At 39.2% G+C, this 19,764-nt stretch overlaps 2 protein-coding genes across 2 annotated transcripts in view; both read right to left on the bottom strand.

Annotated features, from left to right (window-relative positions):
* Positions 1 to 19,764, bottom strand: part of LOC146467025 (uncharacterized) — a 152,563-nt gene that overhangs the window by 132,439 nt on the left and 360 nt on the right. The window contains exons 2-10 of the mRNA XM_085126677.1: positions 17,650 to 17,700; positions 16,356 to 16,742; positions 15,329 to 15,490; positions 15,128 to 15,205; positions 14,682 to 14,749; positions 14,269 to 14,428; positions 13,866 to 14,027; positions 13,661 to 13,738; positions 13,205 to 13,272 (exon numbers count right to left, since the gene is read on the bottom strand). Coding sequence (XP_084982803.1) covers positions 13,205 to 13,272; positions 13,661 to 13,738; positions 13,866 to 14,027; positions 14,269 to 14,428; positions 14,682 to 14,749; positions 15,128 to 15,205; positions 15,329 to 15,490; positions 16,356 to 16,689 — 1,110 coding nt within the window. The 5' untranslated portion in view covers positions 16,690 to 16,742; positions 17,650 to 17,700. The remainder of the gene's footprint in view (positions 1 to 13,204; positions 13,273 to 13,660; positions 13,739 to 13,865; positions 14,028 to 14,268; positions 14,429 to 14,681; positions 14,750 to 15,127; positions 15,206 to 15,328; positions 15,491 to 16,355; positions 16,743 to 17,649; positions 17,701 to 19,764) is intronic.
* On the bottom strand, positions 5,404 to 10,176 carry LOC146467026 (uncharacterized). Its single transcript, XM_085126483.1, has 3 exons — positions 10,050 to 10,176; positions 6,642 to 9,374; positions 5,404 to 6,046 (listed from the first exon to the last, which is right to left on the bottom strand). The coding sequence occupies exons 1-2, from the start codon at positions 10,174 to 10,176 to the stop codon at positions 6,658 to 6,660; spliced, it is 2,844 nt and encodes a 947-aa protein (XP_084982609.1). The 3' UTR covers positions 5,404 to 6,046; positions 6,642 to 6,657.

Below are 19,764 nucleotides of genomic sequence, written 5' to 3'. Positions count from 1 at the left end.
TTACCCAAGCTGGATATTTTTTATATGTTGCAGTACATGTATAGAGCTTTCCTATAGTGTATTATACTTGCTACAAAGTTCGATGTACCAGGATATGATATTTGTCCGCAAAGTTTCCACAATTTTAAGTGTCAACGAAATGCTGAAAATTGGAATCTTCGGACTTTGAAAACTGCATGTAAATAAGAATCATCCAGCAATTTTTTCACAAGACCGTATTCTCAGAGGGATGCCTAACTTAAACTCATTGCCTAACTTAAGATCGTTTCAATACACTAAGCCGTCTTTCTTCCTCAGCGATTTGAAAATGCACCAAAGCTTGTCAAAATTTAACGCCGGCTGCGACGCGATCACGGCATTTCACGTTATGCCGTAATTCTCGAAAACGAAAAATCTTTGGAAAGTTTCATTGTTATTTTGGTAAGTAGTTCACGAAAGGGATTCTCCTGACAAAATATGAGCAAATCCGAAATTTTAGTTTTGACCGCGAGTTCTCGATATCTGAGGCAGCCGCCCTTAATTTGTGGTAGACAGGGTCACGTGGTCATTTCTGCCGTTTACCGTTTGCAAAAAAAAAAAAACAACACAACGACAACAACAACAACAAAAAGAACACGTTACCCTAAATTTCTCTATTGAGTCTTAGTGTCTTCAGAGGGCCCAGTAGTAAAGGCTTTCCAGTTATATGGCTGGAGTCTCATAAAATAATATTTCAAGATAGAATTCGTCTCGATAAAAGTGACCGTCTTGTGTTCGCTTGTCTCAACATAACATGGTGAGAGCCTTTGTATAAAGTACTGTGTCTGGTCGGTCGGGCTGTTTTTCCAAACCTTTAACCCTGAAACTACTGCTTTCATGTTAAGGTGAGAGCGTTTGAAATGATGGTAATTGTTTCCAGTTTTTAAAACATGAAGAGACTAGAAGTGGTTTCCCCCATCACAGCCTTCCGCATCGCATCCTAGTTGATGCCATTTTGTTAAGTTGCGATTGCAGTTTGTCGCGGAATTTCAATTTATACAACAAGGTCGGGAAAAAGAGCAAAAAGCAATTTTTTGTAGTAAAGGAAATAACTATTCAAACAAGATGCCTGCTATACTGGCATTACGCGTGATGCTGGGGCTGATTCATTTATTCCACTTGTATGCTTCGCCGATTGATAAAACTATCCTTGCTAATATAATAGTTTGAGTCACAACGATCGCGTTACGTTATTTCCCTTGTGTTACGCTACTCAGGGTTTCAAGGGAAATTGCGGGAATTCCATTGCGATAACGTAAGCCTCTCAATGACCTCTTTTCAGTCTCGCGTCGTGGTCTAAGACTGTCAAACAAAGCACGATTCCTTCGCCAGGAATTTACCAATTTCCACCGTTTTAAATGTCGGGTGCTTCTTAGAAGTTATTCTTTCGATTCACCGCTTCAGAATGGTGAAATTTCCGTTTGAAAACGGCACACTTGAGTCCAGAACATGTTAACAATATGGCGCCAAATTTAATCTGTTTTTAATAAATAGATCAAATGATGCGTTGACGTCACACAGGTAGGGGTAAGTGGGTCCCCTCCCTCGCGATGTAAGCGACAAGAATGGATTTTGATTGGCCTGCTTCTGTTGAAGGCAATCAGAACAATACACCCCGAGTAGGAGAGGGGTGAGTTTAATGAATAAATTAATGTACAGATTTGAAGCTACGAGAAAGAAAAAAAAAAAAAAGAAAAGAAATCGACCCGTTTTTAGACACGGTATGCCCCTTCAGGGCATCCCGCGTAAAAAAAAAAAGAAATCGACCCGTTTTTAGACACGGTATGCCCCTTCAGGGCATCCCGCGTAAAAAAAAAGAAATCGACCCGTTTTTGGACACGGTATGCCCCTTCAGGGCATCCCGCGTAATAAGCGGCTTGCTAAAAATACCCCATGTTTCCTATCCGTTATAGTGATGGGTCAATCTAAAGCCCCTACCATCGCGAAGGGATACCGTTCTCCCATATCTTTTTCCCATTGCTTTAACAGTTCACTGTTCACCATAGGAGGCCAGGAATTAGAGAGAGGCAATGAGAAGCACATTCGTTTTCAAGGAAATGACGCTATGACAGATGAAAATTCTAGAGCCCTAAACACGTGACCACATCATCTCTCCATTCAGTTACGATCTGAAGTGAAATATGCGAGCTTGGATACTAAACAGGGTCGCTACTTATCTGCTTTTAATTTACCCTTCCCTTGTTCAAGAATAGTAAACCAAAGGGTTGTCTCTTTTAAAGAACAACGTTTTTATTACTTGTAAAATGTTAACATTCTGAAACTAAAAAGCTATACTAAGTTTTACTTGTTAGAGCGGTTTTCAGTTGATTGTCGAAAGTAATTGCGTTTTTGCTTTGGTTTTGCATTACTACGCTCTGTGATTGGTTGATAAAATTGGCGCCACTTTCTCAACCAATAAGATGTAAAACCCTAAACCAATCGTGTTTTGGCCGCACGCGTTTTCCCGCGCTTGGCGTCGGTTACATGTATTTGCTTTGAGTTCTGATTTGCTCATTGCACTGTTCGCACCTGTTGTGATTTGCCAGAGTAATTACTTTAGTTTTGGTTTTACGACACTCGATTGAAAACCGCTCTAACATTCTTATACTTGTCAACATTCTGAAATTGAACTAAGTAAGCTTTACTGAGAATGTTATCCTGTCACATGAGAAGTATCTCCTGCAACCTGAACTAAGTAATCTTTACTGAGAATGTTATCCTGTCACATGAGTAGTATTTCCTGCAATCTGAACGTTCATCTCTTGTTGTTTCATATTTCTTATTTTTTCTCGAAGGTATACGACAATCCAAAGTGATCACATCATCCTGATATTTGTCTTTAACTATTTGTATCACGTATTTTAATTTCTTTTCCTAGGTGGGCGCCTTGCAAAGGACCTTGTGTCCAATTCAGCCTTTTCCATTTGAGTTTTCTCTTGATATTGTCCCCAATAAAGCCGTTTAGGAGAGTGCTTTGCAGTGCTTCTGCGCATATGTTCCGCCTATCTCGTGATAGTCCCCGAACCTCTAATTTCTTAAGGAAGACGCCTACTAATTCAAAGAGAGAAGGAAAGCTGACAGCAGAAACCTTTTCATGGGCAGGTATTTCACGAACTTGAGAAATAAAATCAATCAATTAAAGTTTTGTATAAAAATTCGTTCAGGCGCAACAATTTTCCTGGCTTATGATTAAATGGACTTTTTTAATAAGCGTGCGATAGATGCTGAAAGACCAACCTTAATTAAGTTAAGTTCCCAACTACTGTATTACATTGTATCTACAATTTAATCTGTACGTGAGTAATATTATCACCGTAGACCATACAGTATTTACTGGAGAAAACAAAAACTCAGTATTTAAAATGAAGCGCTTATCCAATGGGACCCTTTAAATGTAACGGAGCCGTGTTTTCAGACGTTTTCGTAGAGATTCAGGGAAACGCCATGTTCACAAAACTTAGGCTTCTGTGAACGCGGGAAAACATTTCCAAAACCACATGTGTGAGAAAAACGTGTACTTTAGATGAAGTTCACATCCATTGCGCGGGGCCCTTAAGTGAGATAGAGCACCATATTTCAGACGTTGAGGGAGGGCATCAGGTCCTACAGGGAGACGCCATCTTCAAAAAAACCAAAAACAAACCAAATTTTTTGCATTCTTTTCAATTTTCAACAAACGTCATTGTTTCTTCCAGGTTCTACGAAGAGAATATGGTGGCGAATTTTTATTAATGGTATTTCGAATATCCGCATTGTTTTGAGATCAGAATTTTGTAATTCTGTAAATTTCGTAGTTTGATCAAGGGCCCGGCCTATGATGACCTCAATTTAAATTTCCGTCTATTTTCTCCAAGGGTTTTGGTACGTTCAGTCCTGAACATTTTTAAAACACTCCATTTTAGTCAGATGGTAAAAACGGGGACGTTTAGTTTTCGATAGTCTCTCCACAAGAAACGTAAAACTTATTACACTAAACACTACTGCCTTTAACTTCAATGTTACTCTTTCTTTGTCCAACTTAAATTAATCATTTATCCTAAAAACAAAACTAGTATGTACTTTATAATTAAGACTCGGTTATTTGGCTCTCTGGGGCTGCGCCTTTCCCGCTAGTACCGAGTTACATGTGCGTGTTTTTAGCCGAAATCTTAGCTCGGTAATATTCAACAAGAATTCGGTACCATAGAGAAAGGAGCGGGAAAATCAAGAAGACCAGATAATCAAAGTTTCCCTTTGCAAGTCATAGGCAAACGTTGTTAAGTGCCATGATGGTTTTTTAAGCTGGTACTCGACGACTAAAATCTAGTTTCCTCATCATTGAAAACGTAAGACTAAGCTACATGGATAGAGTGCCTTTTTGTGTCTAGGTTCCACCCGGCAGCTAGCTGGTACCTATTAACACTGTACACCTGACTTAAGATTGCAGCTATTGGAAGAAATTTTACCATCATCTGAAATCTTAAGTCATCGCTGCACTTTTCATTGAAATATCACCGTTTGAAAGCTCTTCCACAAACTGAGCTTAGGTATGAAACTTGAAAAATTCAGTTAGTTTTGTAGAAGCAATTTATAATTAAACATTCGGATTGAAGGTTTCTAAGCACTAAGGGCCAGTTATTTAAACAGAGTCTAACTTCGGCCCCGGCTTAAGACGGTCAGTAGGTCTCCAAATCTGTTTATATAAGTGGTAAATTTTAAGGAGATAGATAGTTTTCCTGTGTGGGATGCAAGCCATCTTGTTACCGTCAGCAGTATTATAAATGTTTAGATATGACTGTTGGCAAAATTGAAAATGGCTTAGAACGTGGTTTTGTTAAAAACCGTCTAAACTGTCTTTTAATAACTGACCCTAAGTTTCTAACGTATTTCTTTGATCAAATAGAAGAAAGATCCTCGCAGTTAGTACGCAACTTTAAGCAGTTGCGAAATACGGTAAAGTATATGTTTCAGATATTTACATTCATTAATTTCTATCACTTTTTCAGCAATCCTGGTTTGTGTAAGACTGATATAGACAAGACAAACAAATCTCTGTACGCGGCCTGATTACCTTAATTCAGTTATCAACTCTATTGATAGAACCGAACATTCGTTTTCTCCTCCCGCCGACGAAACACCACAATTTCTTCAAACCAACCCCCTTTTATATTTTAATACATTAAACAACATTCATTCTAACATTTAGTCATTTATTCTTGAATTTCAGCTCGATTCTTTGCAGTTTAATTTGCTTGTCGAAGCCAAGAATGTGTTACTCATAATCATAGTGATAAGGAAAATTTACTCTCAACGCACTTTTACATCCGCGACTACAAAACTCGTAGTCGCGAATGTAAAAGTGTGTTGAAAGTAAATGCAAATGAGGTTTTTCCTTATCACTATGAAATAGAAATATTCAATGATCAAATATTAACCACTTGTAAATCGAGGGAAAAAAATTAACAGCTTCTTACTATTAACATCTGGGAATATGGCAAAATTTATGACGGAATCACACCTTTGATGAAGAGAAGTCGCTTCTCTTTTAATTCCTGAAACCTATTTTCTTGCATTTTTATACACAAGGTATTCTCTTGCTCCACAAATCTACTATGACGGGTCTACTATAGTTCTATGTAAGCAGCCAATTAGAAAAAATGAAAAAAAACATACAAAAAAAAATTGTTTTCTCCAACCAGGTGAGGAGTCGGGCAAGTCCTGGACTAGGCAACCATAAATCAAACTAATATATTGCCGTTTAGTAAAAAAGTTGCTCGACCTAAAAAATGCTAAGACATTTTTCTATAGTAAATAGTTCAAAAGTGTGTAAGGAGTCCAATCCTTATCTAAAAAACATTTGAAATGAACTGTACGGCGGTAAACATTACTCTTTTGATAACGACTTCAAAACCATCGTAATCACATGCTAGTCAAAATAAACAACTATTTACAGTCTCTTAGACGAGTTCCTAGCCATCCTTGTCTTGTCAAAACGATTCTCCATCTCAAAATCCATCAAAAATATTGATTACAGCTCTTTGTTCAAAAGCTATAAAGCAAAAACAACAAGAAATCAAATTAGAGTGATAGCTAAAAACGTCTGCAATAGTTATGCTTAACAGTGTTGTTAATCAAGGAGTTTTTTTCATCTGTTCGTCTTCCCCCTTTGTTTTGTCATTCCGCAACAAATGATTAACATATTTCCTAGCACATCTTGAACATCTCTAAATGTGTGAGTCTAGTTTTCAGATGGAAACTTTGTCGCTTTCACATTAACCCATCCCCTCAGACCTCATGCTTTTAAAACTGTGAAAAAAACGCCAAGCTGAAAGAAATACTATTTTGCCCTTCATTAAAAAACCAAGAATTAAAAGGGTTACTAATTTTCGAGTGTAAACATTACAGCGGAGAATCGAAAATTTCTTATGGTAAAAAAGTCTTTAATGGTAACAGAAAAAGGCACTGACCTCCCCAAACCCAAGGAAACAGGGAAACTGCAACACTAAAGACTTTTTAGAACTTTTGCTTTTTTCCATCCAATGGGAATGTATTAGGTTCCAAAAAGTCAAATAAAATCAGTTGCAAATAACTTTAGTAGAGAGCTGGTAAAATCTCTTATTGCAAACGTTGATCAGTCTACTCACAGAGCAGGTCAGCTACTCAGTGTTGTCCGCCCAATTCTAGGCTGACATCATCACCAATGAGTACAAACGGAGCCCAGTAATCCACTGCACTAAACTCGTCAGATTCTCTCATGTATTTCATGGCTTGGTTCAGAGCTGCACTGGCACTTTCACCTTTCACTAAGTGCTGATAGAATCTTTTCATGAATTCCATTGTGGCCTTGTCATCAATCGCCCACAATGACACCAGCACAGACCGAGCACCAGCACCCAAAAATGCCCGTGCGATGCCAACCACACCCTCAGCCTTTATCTCCCCACGGCCACTATGACAGCAACTCAACACAACCAGTCTTGCTCGCATCTGAACATTCAGTACATCTCTCATTGTTAAAACAAAATCTTTGTAGACAGAAGTCCGTGATACCGATGAAGGATTTGGTGCTAAAGCAATTTCTCCCGTTGCCATCCGCCCATGTGCTGCTATGTGCACCAAAGAAACCGAGGAGAGTCGTTTCAATACTTTATTCTTCGTTGCATGCTCTCCAATAAGAGGTGTGGTGTGAAGTATTCGACCAATCATCTGCACCTCCTCTCGTGCAAATGGCAGCTGGTCAAACGTCTTTCCCTCAAAAGTAACCTCTTGTATCCAAGGATCACCCACGAGAAGCACCCCACTCTTACGGTGGAAATCAGCAGGAGAATCTGCGATCAATTTTAAGCTCGTCAATGATGGAATCACACGGACCCTGAAAGACTCGCAGAGGTACTTTGAATCTAAGTCCATGAACGCAGCGAAAGGAGCCAAACACAATGGACCCTCGGGGACGAATATTACTTCGTTTTCAAGTAACAAATCTTGGATGGGACTGATGAGAGTCTCATATAATAAACTTAAAGCACTATTCGGGTGATTGGAGGACCTGCGCTGATTTTGACTCTCATCTGGAGGGGAACTCTCATCTGGAGGGTTTTCGTCTCTCGTCATATTTAATGAACGATCCTCACATTCGACAGCTTTACCACGAATTTTCTTCCTTGTGGTGTCCAAGAAAGTGTCGGCATCAACTTGACCTTCGGGGATTTGCTTTCTTCTTAACTGAACATCCTTTCCTTTCTGTAAGACCCAGAAAATTACTTCTCGGTGCTCAAGGGCTAAGAAAACTGTAGTAGCAGGAAAACTACTAAACTCAGCTATAACTTGTATCGCTGTGTCAGATTCTGCTGGGTATTGTTTGGATGCATACTTCAACTCCATGAGATCATTCAAAGCCTGTGCACGTCCCTGCTCAGCAGATAAAAGAGCCTCCACAATCTTGCCTTGCTCTAATAACAAACGCCATAAATGAACGTATGCCCTTTGGTACAAATTGCGCAAGCTCATTTTCCAGTCATCATTAGCTCCAAGATGACGCCTTACATCATTGAACGTAGCTATACTGTGTTGATAACAGTCTACAGCTTTGCGTAAAAAGCCCAATAATTGAAAGTCAGCTCCCAGGTTATGAAAACCTTTGCCAATTGAAATTTTGTCTCCCACTTTTTTTGCGATTTCTACGGCACGTACATGGCAGTGCATGGCTTTTTCGAAATCTCCGAGGCTGTGATACTCGCCGCCTAGATTAAGATACGCCGTTCCTTCACTTGAGACGTCTCCCACTTTTCTTGCGATTTCTAGTGCTCGTTCATGGTAGTGTATGGCTGTTTCGAAATCTCCGAGTTTGCAATAATCGTTTCCTAGATTACCATACGCCGCTCCTTCACTTGAGACGTCTCCCAGTTTTCTTGCGATGTCTCGGGTACGCTCATGGCATCGTATGGCTTTTTCGAAATCTCCAAGTTTGAAATAATCGTTTCCTAGATTACCATTTGCCATTCCTTCAATTGAGACGTCTCCCAGTTTTCTTGCGATTTCTAGGGCACGTTTATGATAGTGTTTGGCTTTTTCGAAAACTCCTAGGTTGTGATAATCGTTTCCTAGATGAGCACTTGCGATTCCTTCACTTGAGACGTCTTCCACTTTTTTCGTGATTTCTAGTTCTCGTTCATGGTAGTGTATGGCTTTCTCGAAATCTCCGAGCTTGAGATAATCGCTTCCTAGATGACCACTTACGATTCTTTCACTTGAGACGTCTCCCACTTTCCTAGCGATTTCTAGTGCTCGTTCATGGTAGTGTATGGCTTTTTCGAAATCTCCTAGGCTGTGATAAGCGTTTCCTAGATTACAATTTGCGTTTCCTTCGCTTGAGACGTCTCCCAGTTTTCTTGCGATTTCTAGGGCACCTTCATGGTAGTGTATGGCTTCTTGGAAATCTCCTAGGTTGTTATAATCGCTGCCTAGTTTACCATTTGCCATTCTTTCATTTGAGACGTCTCCCACTTTTCTTGCGATTTCTTGTGCTCGTTTATGGTAGTGTATGGCTTTTGCGAAATCTCCTAGCTTGTGATAATCAATTCCTAGATTACGACTTGCGTTTCCTTCACTTGAGACGTCTCCCACTTTTCTTGCGATTTTTAGTGCTCGTTCATGGTAGTGTATTGCTTTTTCGAAATCTCCGAGTTTGCAATAATCGTTTCCTAGATTACAACTTGCTTTTCCTTCAATTGAGACGTCTCCCAGTTTTCTTGCGATTTCTAGATGACGTTCATGATAGTGTATGGCCTTATCGAAATCTCCTAGGCTGTGATAATCGCTTCCTATATTACTACTTGCGTTTGCTTCATTTGAGACGTCTCCCAGTTTTCTTGCGATTTCTAGTGCTCGTTCATGGTAGTGTATGGCTTTTTCGAAATATCCGAGTTTGCAATAATCGTTTCCTAGATTAAAACTTGCTTTTCCTTCAATTGAGACGTCTCCGAGTTTTCTTGCGATTTCTAGATGACGTTCATGGTACTGTATGGCTTTTTTGAAATCTCCGAGGAGGTCGTGATAATCGTGTCCTAGATTACCATTTGCCTTTCCTTCACTTGAGACGTCTCCCAGTTTTCTTGCGATTTCTAGGGCACCTTCATGGTAGTGTATGGCTTTTTTGAAATCTCCGAGGTTTGCATAATCGTTTCCTAGGTTACAACTTGCGTTTCCTTCACTTGAAACGTCTCCCAGTTTTTTTGCGATTTCTAGTGCTCGTTCATGGTAGTGTATGGCTTTTTCGAAATCTCCGAGTTTGCAATAATCGTTTCCTAGATTAAAACTTGCTTTTCTTTCAATTGAGACGTCTCCCTGTTTTCTTGCGATTTCTAGGGCACCTTCATGGTAGTGTATGGCTTTTTTGAAATCTCCGAGGTTTGCATAATCGTTTCCTAGGTTACAACTTGCGTTTCCTTCACTCGAGACGTCTCCCAGTTTTCTTGCGATTTCTAGTGCTCGTTCATGGTAGTGTACGGCTTTTTCGAAATCTCCTAGGTTGTGATAATCGTTTCCTAGATTACCATACGCCTTGACTTCTCCTGAGACGTCTCCCACTTGTCTTGCGATTGCTAGTTCACGTTCATGGTAATGTATACCTTTTTTGAAACCTCCGAGGTTTGCATAATTGTTGCTTGGATTACGTATCATGATTGCTTTTAGATTTTCGGGGATGTTTTTGTCAGAGATGGAACTCAAGTTGTCGTTTGCATCTCTGCTCGTTTTGACCAAACAGGTGCCTCTTTCCTGTCAAACATAAACATAACCGTTTTTTTTTTTTCGAAGATTTTTATTTTTATTATGGACGCTGTTATTTGCACTAGTTTAATAAATGGCAATCGGAAAAGTTATTTGATGATCATTTGTTTTAAACTTGCCGCTGTAAGCGGTCCCCGGCTGTCAAATTTTACACAACAAGTTGCATTTTGAATCTACTTGATGTTCGACTGTAGGGAACGAAAACACTTTTACAACCAAATTCCTAATCAGCTTAATCAACATCGTCATCATTATCGTCATAATCATCATCTTCATTGCTGTCTGATACATGAACAAAACGTGCAAGTAAAACAGTGGTTTATTTATCGCGTTTTGTGATGAAAGAGATAAACAACGATGTATATACACTGCTTTTAAACGGACACAGTCAGCAGATGCACACGGGCATTAGATAACATTTCTTAGCTGATTTGCATATCACACTTCATCACAAGTCTCGCGCTGAGAAGCGCATCCTTTGAAAACAAGCCTTGTCGAGTCGAAGTATTTGCCATTATTATAGTGATTATAGACCTAATGTCATATTAGAACACTCATTTTCTTGATACCATGGATAATTACTGATGGACTTGTCACTTGTCGAGGGAAAGCCAAAACGTCAACGAATACCTCTGAAGTCGAAGAATCATTTAATCGGTGTGAGGCAAATTGAGTTCATATATTAGAGAATATGCCAATTTAAAAACGTAGCGAATCGACTGAACTGCAGTGTAGCGAAACGACTTTGTAGCGGAACGACCTGCTTTCAATCATATATTTTGCTTTTCTTATTTCGTTTCTACAACTTCTCCACTATCTAAATTTAGGAACCAAACCCATGTCATTGCAAGAACGCTTGCTCGACCCGTAGAAAACAAGGTTCTACTAGAGGTTGTTTTTGTGTCTTCGTCTGAGCTCCAACCAACCAGCCATGACGCGAAGTTCGAATCATTTACGAAGATTCCGTCCGCACGAACCTTTCGCCAGGTTGAGAAAATTTGACTTTCCAAATATATATCATGGTGATTTGCTCTCCAATGTTTTTGATTGATTTCTCTCGGTATTTTAGCCAACGCAGGCGATTTTTTCCGCTCGGCGCCTTCAAGTTTGCCACCTCTTCTTTTCATGTTCCGTTGGAGATGCGATCCATACTGTTTTTAACCAAATATGATAAAAAAATATCATAGGATGAGCAAAAACATACTCAGAAACAAGTTTCCAGTAAAAGATTAAAAATCCAATAAAACACTGGGAAGATTGCAGCGGATTTCTAGATGTATTCGACGCGTACTTTTGATTTCAGGTTGAGGTAGACGCTTTTCAAACTTACAAAACTAGTGTCCGGGTCAGCGCGGTCACAAAGCTGACTGTGTCACTTTAACTTTTAAATTTTAAGTGAAGGAACGCGTTTAAAGAGAAGTTAACAACTGGAGAAGTGTGTTTCAAAGTCACTGTATGGTTAGTTTCCCTTGTTTCTTATATTTTTATCTTTCTTTAGTTCTTCGTACTCTTCCTTCTTTGTTTCGTGAACCAAAATTCATGTCTTAGAGCTAAAATTATCACTTCATAATGACAGTGTAGAAAAGCGACAAACCCAATATGGAATTTTTTTGTCCCAATTAGCCATTATTGTACATCCTAGAAAAGTAGATGAATCGGGCTTAATTTGGAATTCTTATCATAGCTATGCAGTGAGTACCTGAAATCATCCTTCCGGCTGCATAGCAAATTTGAGTAACGTTTTTGGAATTTTCGAACCTTACTACCTTACCACGTCTTGAGTAAATAACGAGCATTTCAGTCAGTTCATTGATAGGTTGATAACCTCCCGACAGATCCAGCAGCTTGGAATATCACCTAGATGATTATCAATAGATTGTGAAGATTCGTTGTGAACTCTATGCACTAGCTTGTCACTCTACGAACTATGACAGGATTTCTTTGTATGGAAGCTGAGAGGTTCATGTAATCCACATTCGGTGAGACAACAAAAGAAAGTCGCAATCTCGCGTTTGCTTTAGTTTTGCTATAATGTATTTTATGATTGGTGTACAGTCTTCGCGTCATTTTCTCAACCAATGGAAGACAAACCAAAACCAACAGTGACTTGCCCCTGCAACTTTTGGTTGCGCGCATTTGCTTCGAATTCTGATTGGTTCATTGTTCTGTTTAGTATACGTCTTTTGTGGTTCGTCAGTGTACCTTGGTTACGTTGGTTTTGGTTTTGCGACGCTCAATCGAAAAACCGCTTTAATGTTAACGTTCTATAAGCATGGGTAATTAAATTGTCTGCTAACGAATAAACACCGAAGAAAACTTTTAAGTTTAACAACAATTTCAAAATGTTGTTTATCAAACTTACTGTTTGAGTTTCTGACAGATCCTTCGTTGCCTCTTCCCCAGTACCTTGCAGCTTGTTTTGCTCGCTCACCGACCTGCTCTTTAATTCCAACAACTTCTGGTTGTTCTCGTTAATCTTAAATTAGTTAAGATTTCTAATACGTGTGTTCTTTGGTTAGATTAAAATATTTGTTAACCTTGACTCTCAAATTATTATGTATCAGGATCAGTGTACCAAGCTATGTTTCGACCAAACACAGTCGATCACAAGTCAAAAGCCTGAACAAAGGTTCAAAGGAATGTTCCAATAAGCGGCGACGTAATCAACGAAAAGAGTTAACCTCCAAGAGTAAAAATAAAATGTCAAAATATCAATGCCCTTGTTGCCAGCATTTGGATCGCTCTTGGAGTGCCACTTTTCAAAAGAACGTTTTCTGTGATAATTAGTTACATCGAAACGACGTCACAATCAGCTTATTTTTCTTAAATAAGTTCATACTTCCCACTAGTCACGTTTAAAAGTCGCAGAACAGATAAAAATTTATTTTTCTTTTTACTTTCAGGGTACAATGAAGGATACTGCTAATCCCTTATCACACCAGCTGATGGCTTCCTCAAACTGATTCAGCTGAAAACAAGCACTTGCTCCTAATAAAACACAATGATGTCAGTTTAGCATTTTACTTGACTTATACTAGATCAGCCAGCATCATGCCTCCACGAATTAGTTATAAAATAAGAAAAGTACGGCTTACCTTCTTTATGATTTACACACAAATTGACTTGAAATCACACTTGAAATAACTTTGTCCATCGTTAACCTCTAATTGCGTCAAGTGACATTTAAGAGTTTTTAAATTCTTCCAGATTAGACGACAAGTTACAAGGATTTGAGTTAGAATGAGTAGCCGACTCGTTTTAAAACTGCCGAGAGAATATTACTTTAAATACAAAGCGTGCCTCAGCTAAGCATTTCTTTTATTATTCGTTAGAATGACAACGTAAAGCTGTTATAGCTTTCTATTCTGACTCTTACCTGTAACAATCGCTTTGACATAAGACGGTTGTAAGTCTGTGGCAGTTTTTGCATCACTTTGTGAATCATGAAAGTTACCTGCGCGAAAATCAATGAAAAAAACATGCATTGTTGATATGCGCACAATTTACGTCAATTGCTTTTAATTTTTTGTGGAAATACATTAATCAGTATGACAAACTGTGAAAATCTCCAAACTTCTTACCCAGATTAAAATGTGCTGTTGCTCTGTTACTGTACAGTTTGGCCTGTAGTTCTTGATCTTTGACTTCCACATTGATTCCTTTCGTGTAAAGCGATATGGCTTTGCTGAACTCTTTTTTTCTGAACTCGTCATTGCCCTGATTCTTAAAGAACTCTGCTTTTGCTAAAATAAACGACGTTAAAAGACATCTTGTATTTTTTTTTTTTGAATAAAGGTCATCTACTAGGTCATATGTTTGACAACAAAAGTGGCTGACGAAATAGCGACTCCCCACTCCCTCCCTCCCAAACAAGAAATAATGACTACTCCCCTAAGAAGTGTTGCGGCTTGGATCTTAAACTTTCCAATAAAGCTGTCAAAAGCAGCGGTTGGATCATAAGTAATCATTAGTAAAACTCCTCACCTCTTGAAGTGGTTTCATTACTGTTATCCGGTGATTTCTTAGTAGCAGTTGTGACGTCAGATTCATTTGCATCGTCCTTTCCGGCTGCATTTTGTAGCTTGTTCTGTTCACTGACAGCCCGGATTCTTAATTCCAACAGCATCTGGTTGTTCTTGTCAATCTTACTTAGGTCAAGACTTGTAAGACGGTAGTTGTAATAGTTATCAACAGTCGAGAAAACTGTCAAACTACTATAGGCAGAAGTTCATATATTGTTTGTTTGTTTGTTTGTTTATTCAGGAATTTAAGAAAGAAGAGCACTATTAAAATTATTAATGCGTGAGGTGGTACAGAAAAGCATGAATGAAATAAAATAAAATCTGACTTTGAACAGTGTTTTTCGTTAACGTTCTATTGTCCGCAATAAAGGATACGGCTAATCCTTTTTCACACCAAATGATGGCTTCCTCAAACTGATTCAGCTGAACACAAGCACTTGTTCCTAAAAAAATCAGAATGATGTTATTTCCAAATCATTTCTCTTAAAAGGTAGGGCTCGTATAATATAACTGACGAACACTTTAAGGATGCAAAGACAAGGCCACCCTCTTTGTAATATCCCGGGAAATAGCTTAGCCGCAAGAAGACAAATTCCCAGATGTCTTTTAAGTCAAAAAGCTAAAATTCTTGATGTTAGTTTTATATATACAGTATTACAAACTTGGTGATGCCTTACCTAATCCGTTATATATGCATGTAATGTAACTTTTCAGTGAATGGAACATGAAGCTGTGTTTAAAATTTGATCTTTATCACAGCGAACTATACCACCGCCGCCCGGCGATAAAACGAAGGGGTACATTTTTCTTAGAAATCTTACCTCTCACGATCGCTTTCACCAATGATGGCTGCAAGTCAGTAGCAACCTTAGCATCATTCATTGAATCACTATAATTTCCTGAAGAAGAAGAGACACAGTAAAAGAAATGAGGGAAGAGGTATTACATTAATGAGGTTTCAATTTAAAGTGCTCTTAAAGCTCTTAGTTAACAGAAGCCTAATCAAACTGAAAAACTCTAACCTAAAGAAAAGTATGCTTCCGCTCTGCCACTGTGCAATTTGGTCTTGAGTTCTTCATCCTTGCAATTCAATTGAATTCCCTCCGTGTAGAAGTGTATGGCGTTGCTGAAATCTTCCTGTCTGTATCTCTCATTACCTTCATTAAGATAAACCTCTGCTATGGCTAAAACAAAGAATATTAAGAAGAAGTTTCATGTTTCATTCATCAGCTAAACGTGCGAATTCAACAACTTTGTAAGAGTTTGGACAGAATAGGGAACCGAGTTGGTGTGTGGGGTGTGAGGCTAACACGAAGCAACTGTCAAATTGTAGCAATATTTGTGTAAAGAAGTGAGGTATAGGGAAGGGAGAGTGATGCTTATTCCCCTATCCTGAAAAAATGGGAAGTCTGGTACGAGTAAGGGATTGTGGAATCAGGAAATTTAAAACAAAAACACACGCACCCAAAAAGCGGCAGTTGCAGTCACCTACATTGTTTAAGCAAAAGAGACTTAAAACAAGAATTGTGCAAAGAAAACGTCGATAAAATCCTTTTTTGGTTGGCGAAATGTCTTTTCCTCCACCCAAACGATGCCACAACCCCTCACTCGCACCAATCTCCCCATAGGACTTTGAACGAGGAACACTCAGGTTAGAGGGTGTACGGGTAACTCCTGGTCGAGTAGAGACTTAAAAAGTGCAAAGAGTAGTAATTTTTTTTTTACTTTACCACTCCAAGTCGAAGGGTCCGCGCAAACATGATGAGTCATTTTTTTTTATACATTAGAGTCCTTTCAAAAAAAAAAAATTGGATTTATAGCAAGATGATAAAATTTGGTATATTGGTTAAAAATTTATTTTCTTTAAAAGCAAAATACTAATAGAAAAACCAATCGTTTAGGCTACACTTCTAGGCCCTTCCGGGGGAAGAATTATGTTCAGCACCCACTCTCCAATATACACCTGCACTGCACGCTATCTAAAAGGGGATTAATTCTAAGGAGTCTATTAACAGTCAACTGAAAAAGAAGTATCATGTTTTTTTTCACCTCTTAAAGTGTTGTCATCAAAATCCAGCGTTTGTGTTCCAGCTTGCGTGACGTCACTTTCCTCAGCAGTTAGTGTTACGTCACTTCCCTCACTAGCTGGCGTGACGTCACTTTCCTTGCCAGCTTGGGTGACCGCACTTTTCGCACCAGCTGGTGTGATGTCACTTTCCTCACCAGCTGGCGTGACGTCACTTTCCTCACCAGCTGAAATGACGTCGCTTGCCACACCAACTGGTATGACCGCACTTTCCTCGCCAGCTTGGGTGACGCCACTTTCCTCAGCAGTTGGCGTGACGTCACTTTCCGTTCCATCTTGGGTTGGACTTTTCGCCATGAGCGCTGGAAGTTTCCTCCTCAAAACGCTTTGGCTCGAATACTTGTAAGTTACTGTTGTTGCAGCCGGAAAACAGAAATTACTGTATAAGAAAACACCAGTGAGTCTTAAAAACAGAAATAAAGACAAGTAGATCTAAGATCGCCACCGTCGGGAAATCATGATGTAATATCAGGTCATAAAAGTCATCACTTTCCGTTGTGGAACTCAAAGAAAAAATCAGTACTAAGCAAGCGAGAACACTAGCTACATAAGCATAAGGACAGACGCACTCGCGGAAGGCACTTAATGGCGGGATTTTTGATACCAGCTCCCCTCGATGTTTAGCAACAATCATGGACAAAAGTTGTTGAGACACATGAAAATTACCAACCTTTTTCCCTAGGTGTAAATTCTCCTCTCTCCTCTCGTTAAAGGTAGCTTCCCCTTCCCCCTTTTTTCAATGTTGGAAACAAATAAACACCCAGGAAGCGTTTTGCAACATTGTTTGGGGGGGGGGGGGGGGAGGGGGTGACTAAAGATGAAAAAAGTGTTTTCATTAAAATACAAAATACCATTGTTAGTTCGAAAGCGTAAGTTTTGGTAAATTGTCTAAACACTTTTGTCCATGATTGAAGATGGCGAACGAAAAAGTTGACTGCCTAATTTTGCATGTGCTAGAACTTGTGTCTCTCCCCCTTCTCATAAGTGAAAACTGCGACATAAGCTTAAACATAAGCACAAGAAGAATGAACGTGTTAGTTCTTGGTGCTTATGTTTATGCTCATATTGCAGGTGTTTTCACAGGCTTAAGCGGCGTTTTTAATAATGCTTATGCTTATACCTTAGTGAAAACCAGGATTTGACATGAACACTCTTAGAGCTATTAAGGGGAGGGAAGTGGGGAATCTTTCCCGGTCGATATTCCAGTCAGGCTCTTTCGGATAAAATTTGAACACAATCGAAGAAATCAATACCCACCTCAGAAGCCCAATGTATGACTTACATTTATTGAGTTGCCAGGGTGTCCAGCTGCAGGACAAAAACGTTATAGGCCCAGATTGGGGGACTAGGTGTTGTTATATGAAGTACAAGACAGTTATGTCTCAAAGGGACAAAACATTCACCAAACGACAAGGAAAATCAAATTATTAACTATACTAAAGGAACAGACGTTCTCCACTAAAAAGCCTTTTAGACGCTAGAGTATGACTAGGGGGTGGTGAAGGGTTTCAGACTTCCCCTCAAAGTGTACACAGCCATTTGACCTAACAGTTGAATGGTTACATTCAACGAGCGATGTACATTTTAAATCTATGGTTGCAAGATTTCTTTCGCCTCTATGGACAAAGAACGATATGGTATAAAAGTCGAATAATTTACCTCAACGGGCAGAGATTTTGACTCAAAAGTCAAATGTACTGGCGCAACGGGGAAAAGAACACTGTAAATGATGTGCCTCAAAGAGCGAATAATAATATAATGTTTACTGAAACTCTGTGAGATCTTTTTCCATGTGCAGTTTTAAGTGACGTCATCGCAGGCCTGGATATCCCGGAATTTAAAAAGAAAAAGGTTGCGAATACTTCCGATCTTACATCCGACAAATTTTGGATTTTTTCCTCTATTGGAAAGAATAGTGTTCTGCCTTTCAAATGCTCGTCACCAATTACTTAAATGTCAAGCGTACGAACTTCTTTACCTCCACTTATTCTTAAATTCAAAATCTCATTTTGGAAAAAAAATTCCACAATGACAGCGAACCTTAATATCTCGACTAAGCACTTGTCTCCAATTTTGTCCCACATGCCTACAGCGAGTCGAGCATCAGCCATTCTTTTAAAGCCACTGTTGAAAGCACGTGATTTCCTTTTTGGTACCTGAAAGGTATTCTGGGTTAATTTGGATGTTACGGCGAAAGACGGTGAAATGGAAGTCACGCCCAACCTCGTTCCCGGGGCCGATTCCTCTTCCCGTCCCAAGGAGCGGCGAGGGAGACGGAAAGAGGAGAGACCCTGGGAACGAGGTTGAGTCCCGCCATCTCAATTGTCGAGCCATCTGGTCCTTCTGTAGTCCCCTATTTTTCCGTGGGATTTTCGAGAATCGTACGCTTCGATGGAAATACGCCATCTTGGTTTCTAAAAGCGAGCGCAACAGAGGCACCGCCGTTTAAAATCGGGCTTTCTCGGACCATCTTGAGATGCGCAGCAAAAGGAGAAAACCTCAGCTCTCAGTTTTCAGTAGTGATTGGCTTCAACGTATCTCGCACTGAAAAGAGAGCTTCCAAAAACATGTTGCCATATCTTTATTCACAGAAACCGAAATAAATTATCGCCTTATAATATAATTTATAACTGCTCAAAACTAATTAATTATCGCACGAGTGACAACAAAATTTTATCCCGACGAAACGGGCTAAACTGTTTCCAGAAAATTCAACTGAAACAATGTAGATGCGCAAAATAATTACGCGGTCAATGCCATATTTTGCGCTGTATTTTCATTCAGTTTTGGGTTAAGATAACTAACAACTCAGTTGGACTTTCATCTTCGATCCAAACGTATTCAAACAGATCAGAAATATCGCCTTATGACTGTATTTTAAACTGGTAAAGGCAAAGACCAAGCAATACAAATTTTAGTATTTGTAGTTATTTCGTCATCTCTCGCTTTATAACGGTGCAACCTTAATATCGGGGACTTTCAAATGAATTAGTTTTATGCAAGAAACCGAAACCATTCAATCGTGTTTTAAGACCTCAAACATCGCAATCCTTTATCTTGCGGTTCACTTATTTTAAAAGGTTGCCTCATTTTGTGAGCACAGATAAAGATTAGTAGGAAAGTGGACACATAACACGACAGGAAATGTTTAGGCCCAGTTCAGACGCCAAACTTTTCATGAGCCGGCCTTAACTCAAATTAGTGTCAGCCCAAATCACAAATCCGGCCTTTCGATTCAGACGCCGAACTTAATAGGCCAAACTTAATTTATTTGAAGCAAAACATGCTCTCTACGAGAAATTGCATCTTAATCTCAATCGTGCATATTATACTGATTAGACTGATGAGGTCACTGATGAAAAATAATTTTTT

The sequence above is a fragment of the Pavona decussata genome, unplaced genomic scaffold (assembly GCF_977016875.1).
Source record: "Pavona decussata unplaced genomic scaffold, jaPavDecu1.1 SCAFFOLD_140, whole genome shotgun sequence".
Taxonomy (NCBI): Eukaryota; Metazoa; Cnidaria; class Anthozoa; order Scleractinia; family Agariciidae; genus Pavona; species Pavona decussata.
Note: the sequence above shows the minus strand (reverse complement) of the source record. Positions and strands in the feature narration are given on the sequence as shown.

Coding starts and splice junctions, on each gene's coding strand:
- LOC146467026 (XM_085126483.1), bottom strand. CDS start 10,176: ATGATACGTAATCCAAGCAACAATTATGCAAACCTCGGAGGTTTCAAA. Junction 9,375..10,049: donor AGGAGAAGTCAAGGCGTATG/GTAATCTAGGAA, acceptor AACGAGCACTAG/AAATCGCAAGAAAACTGGGA.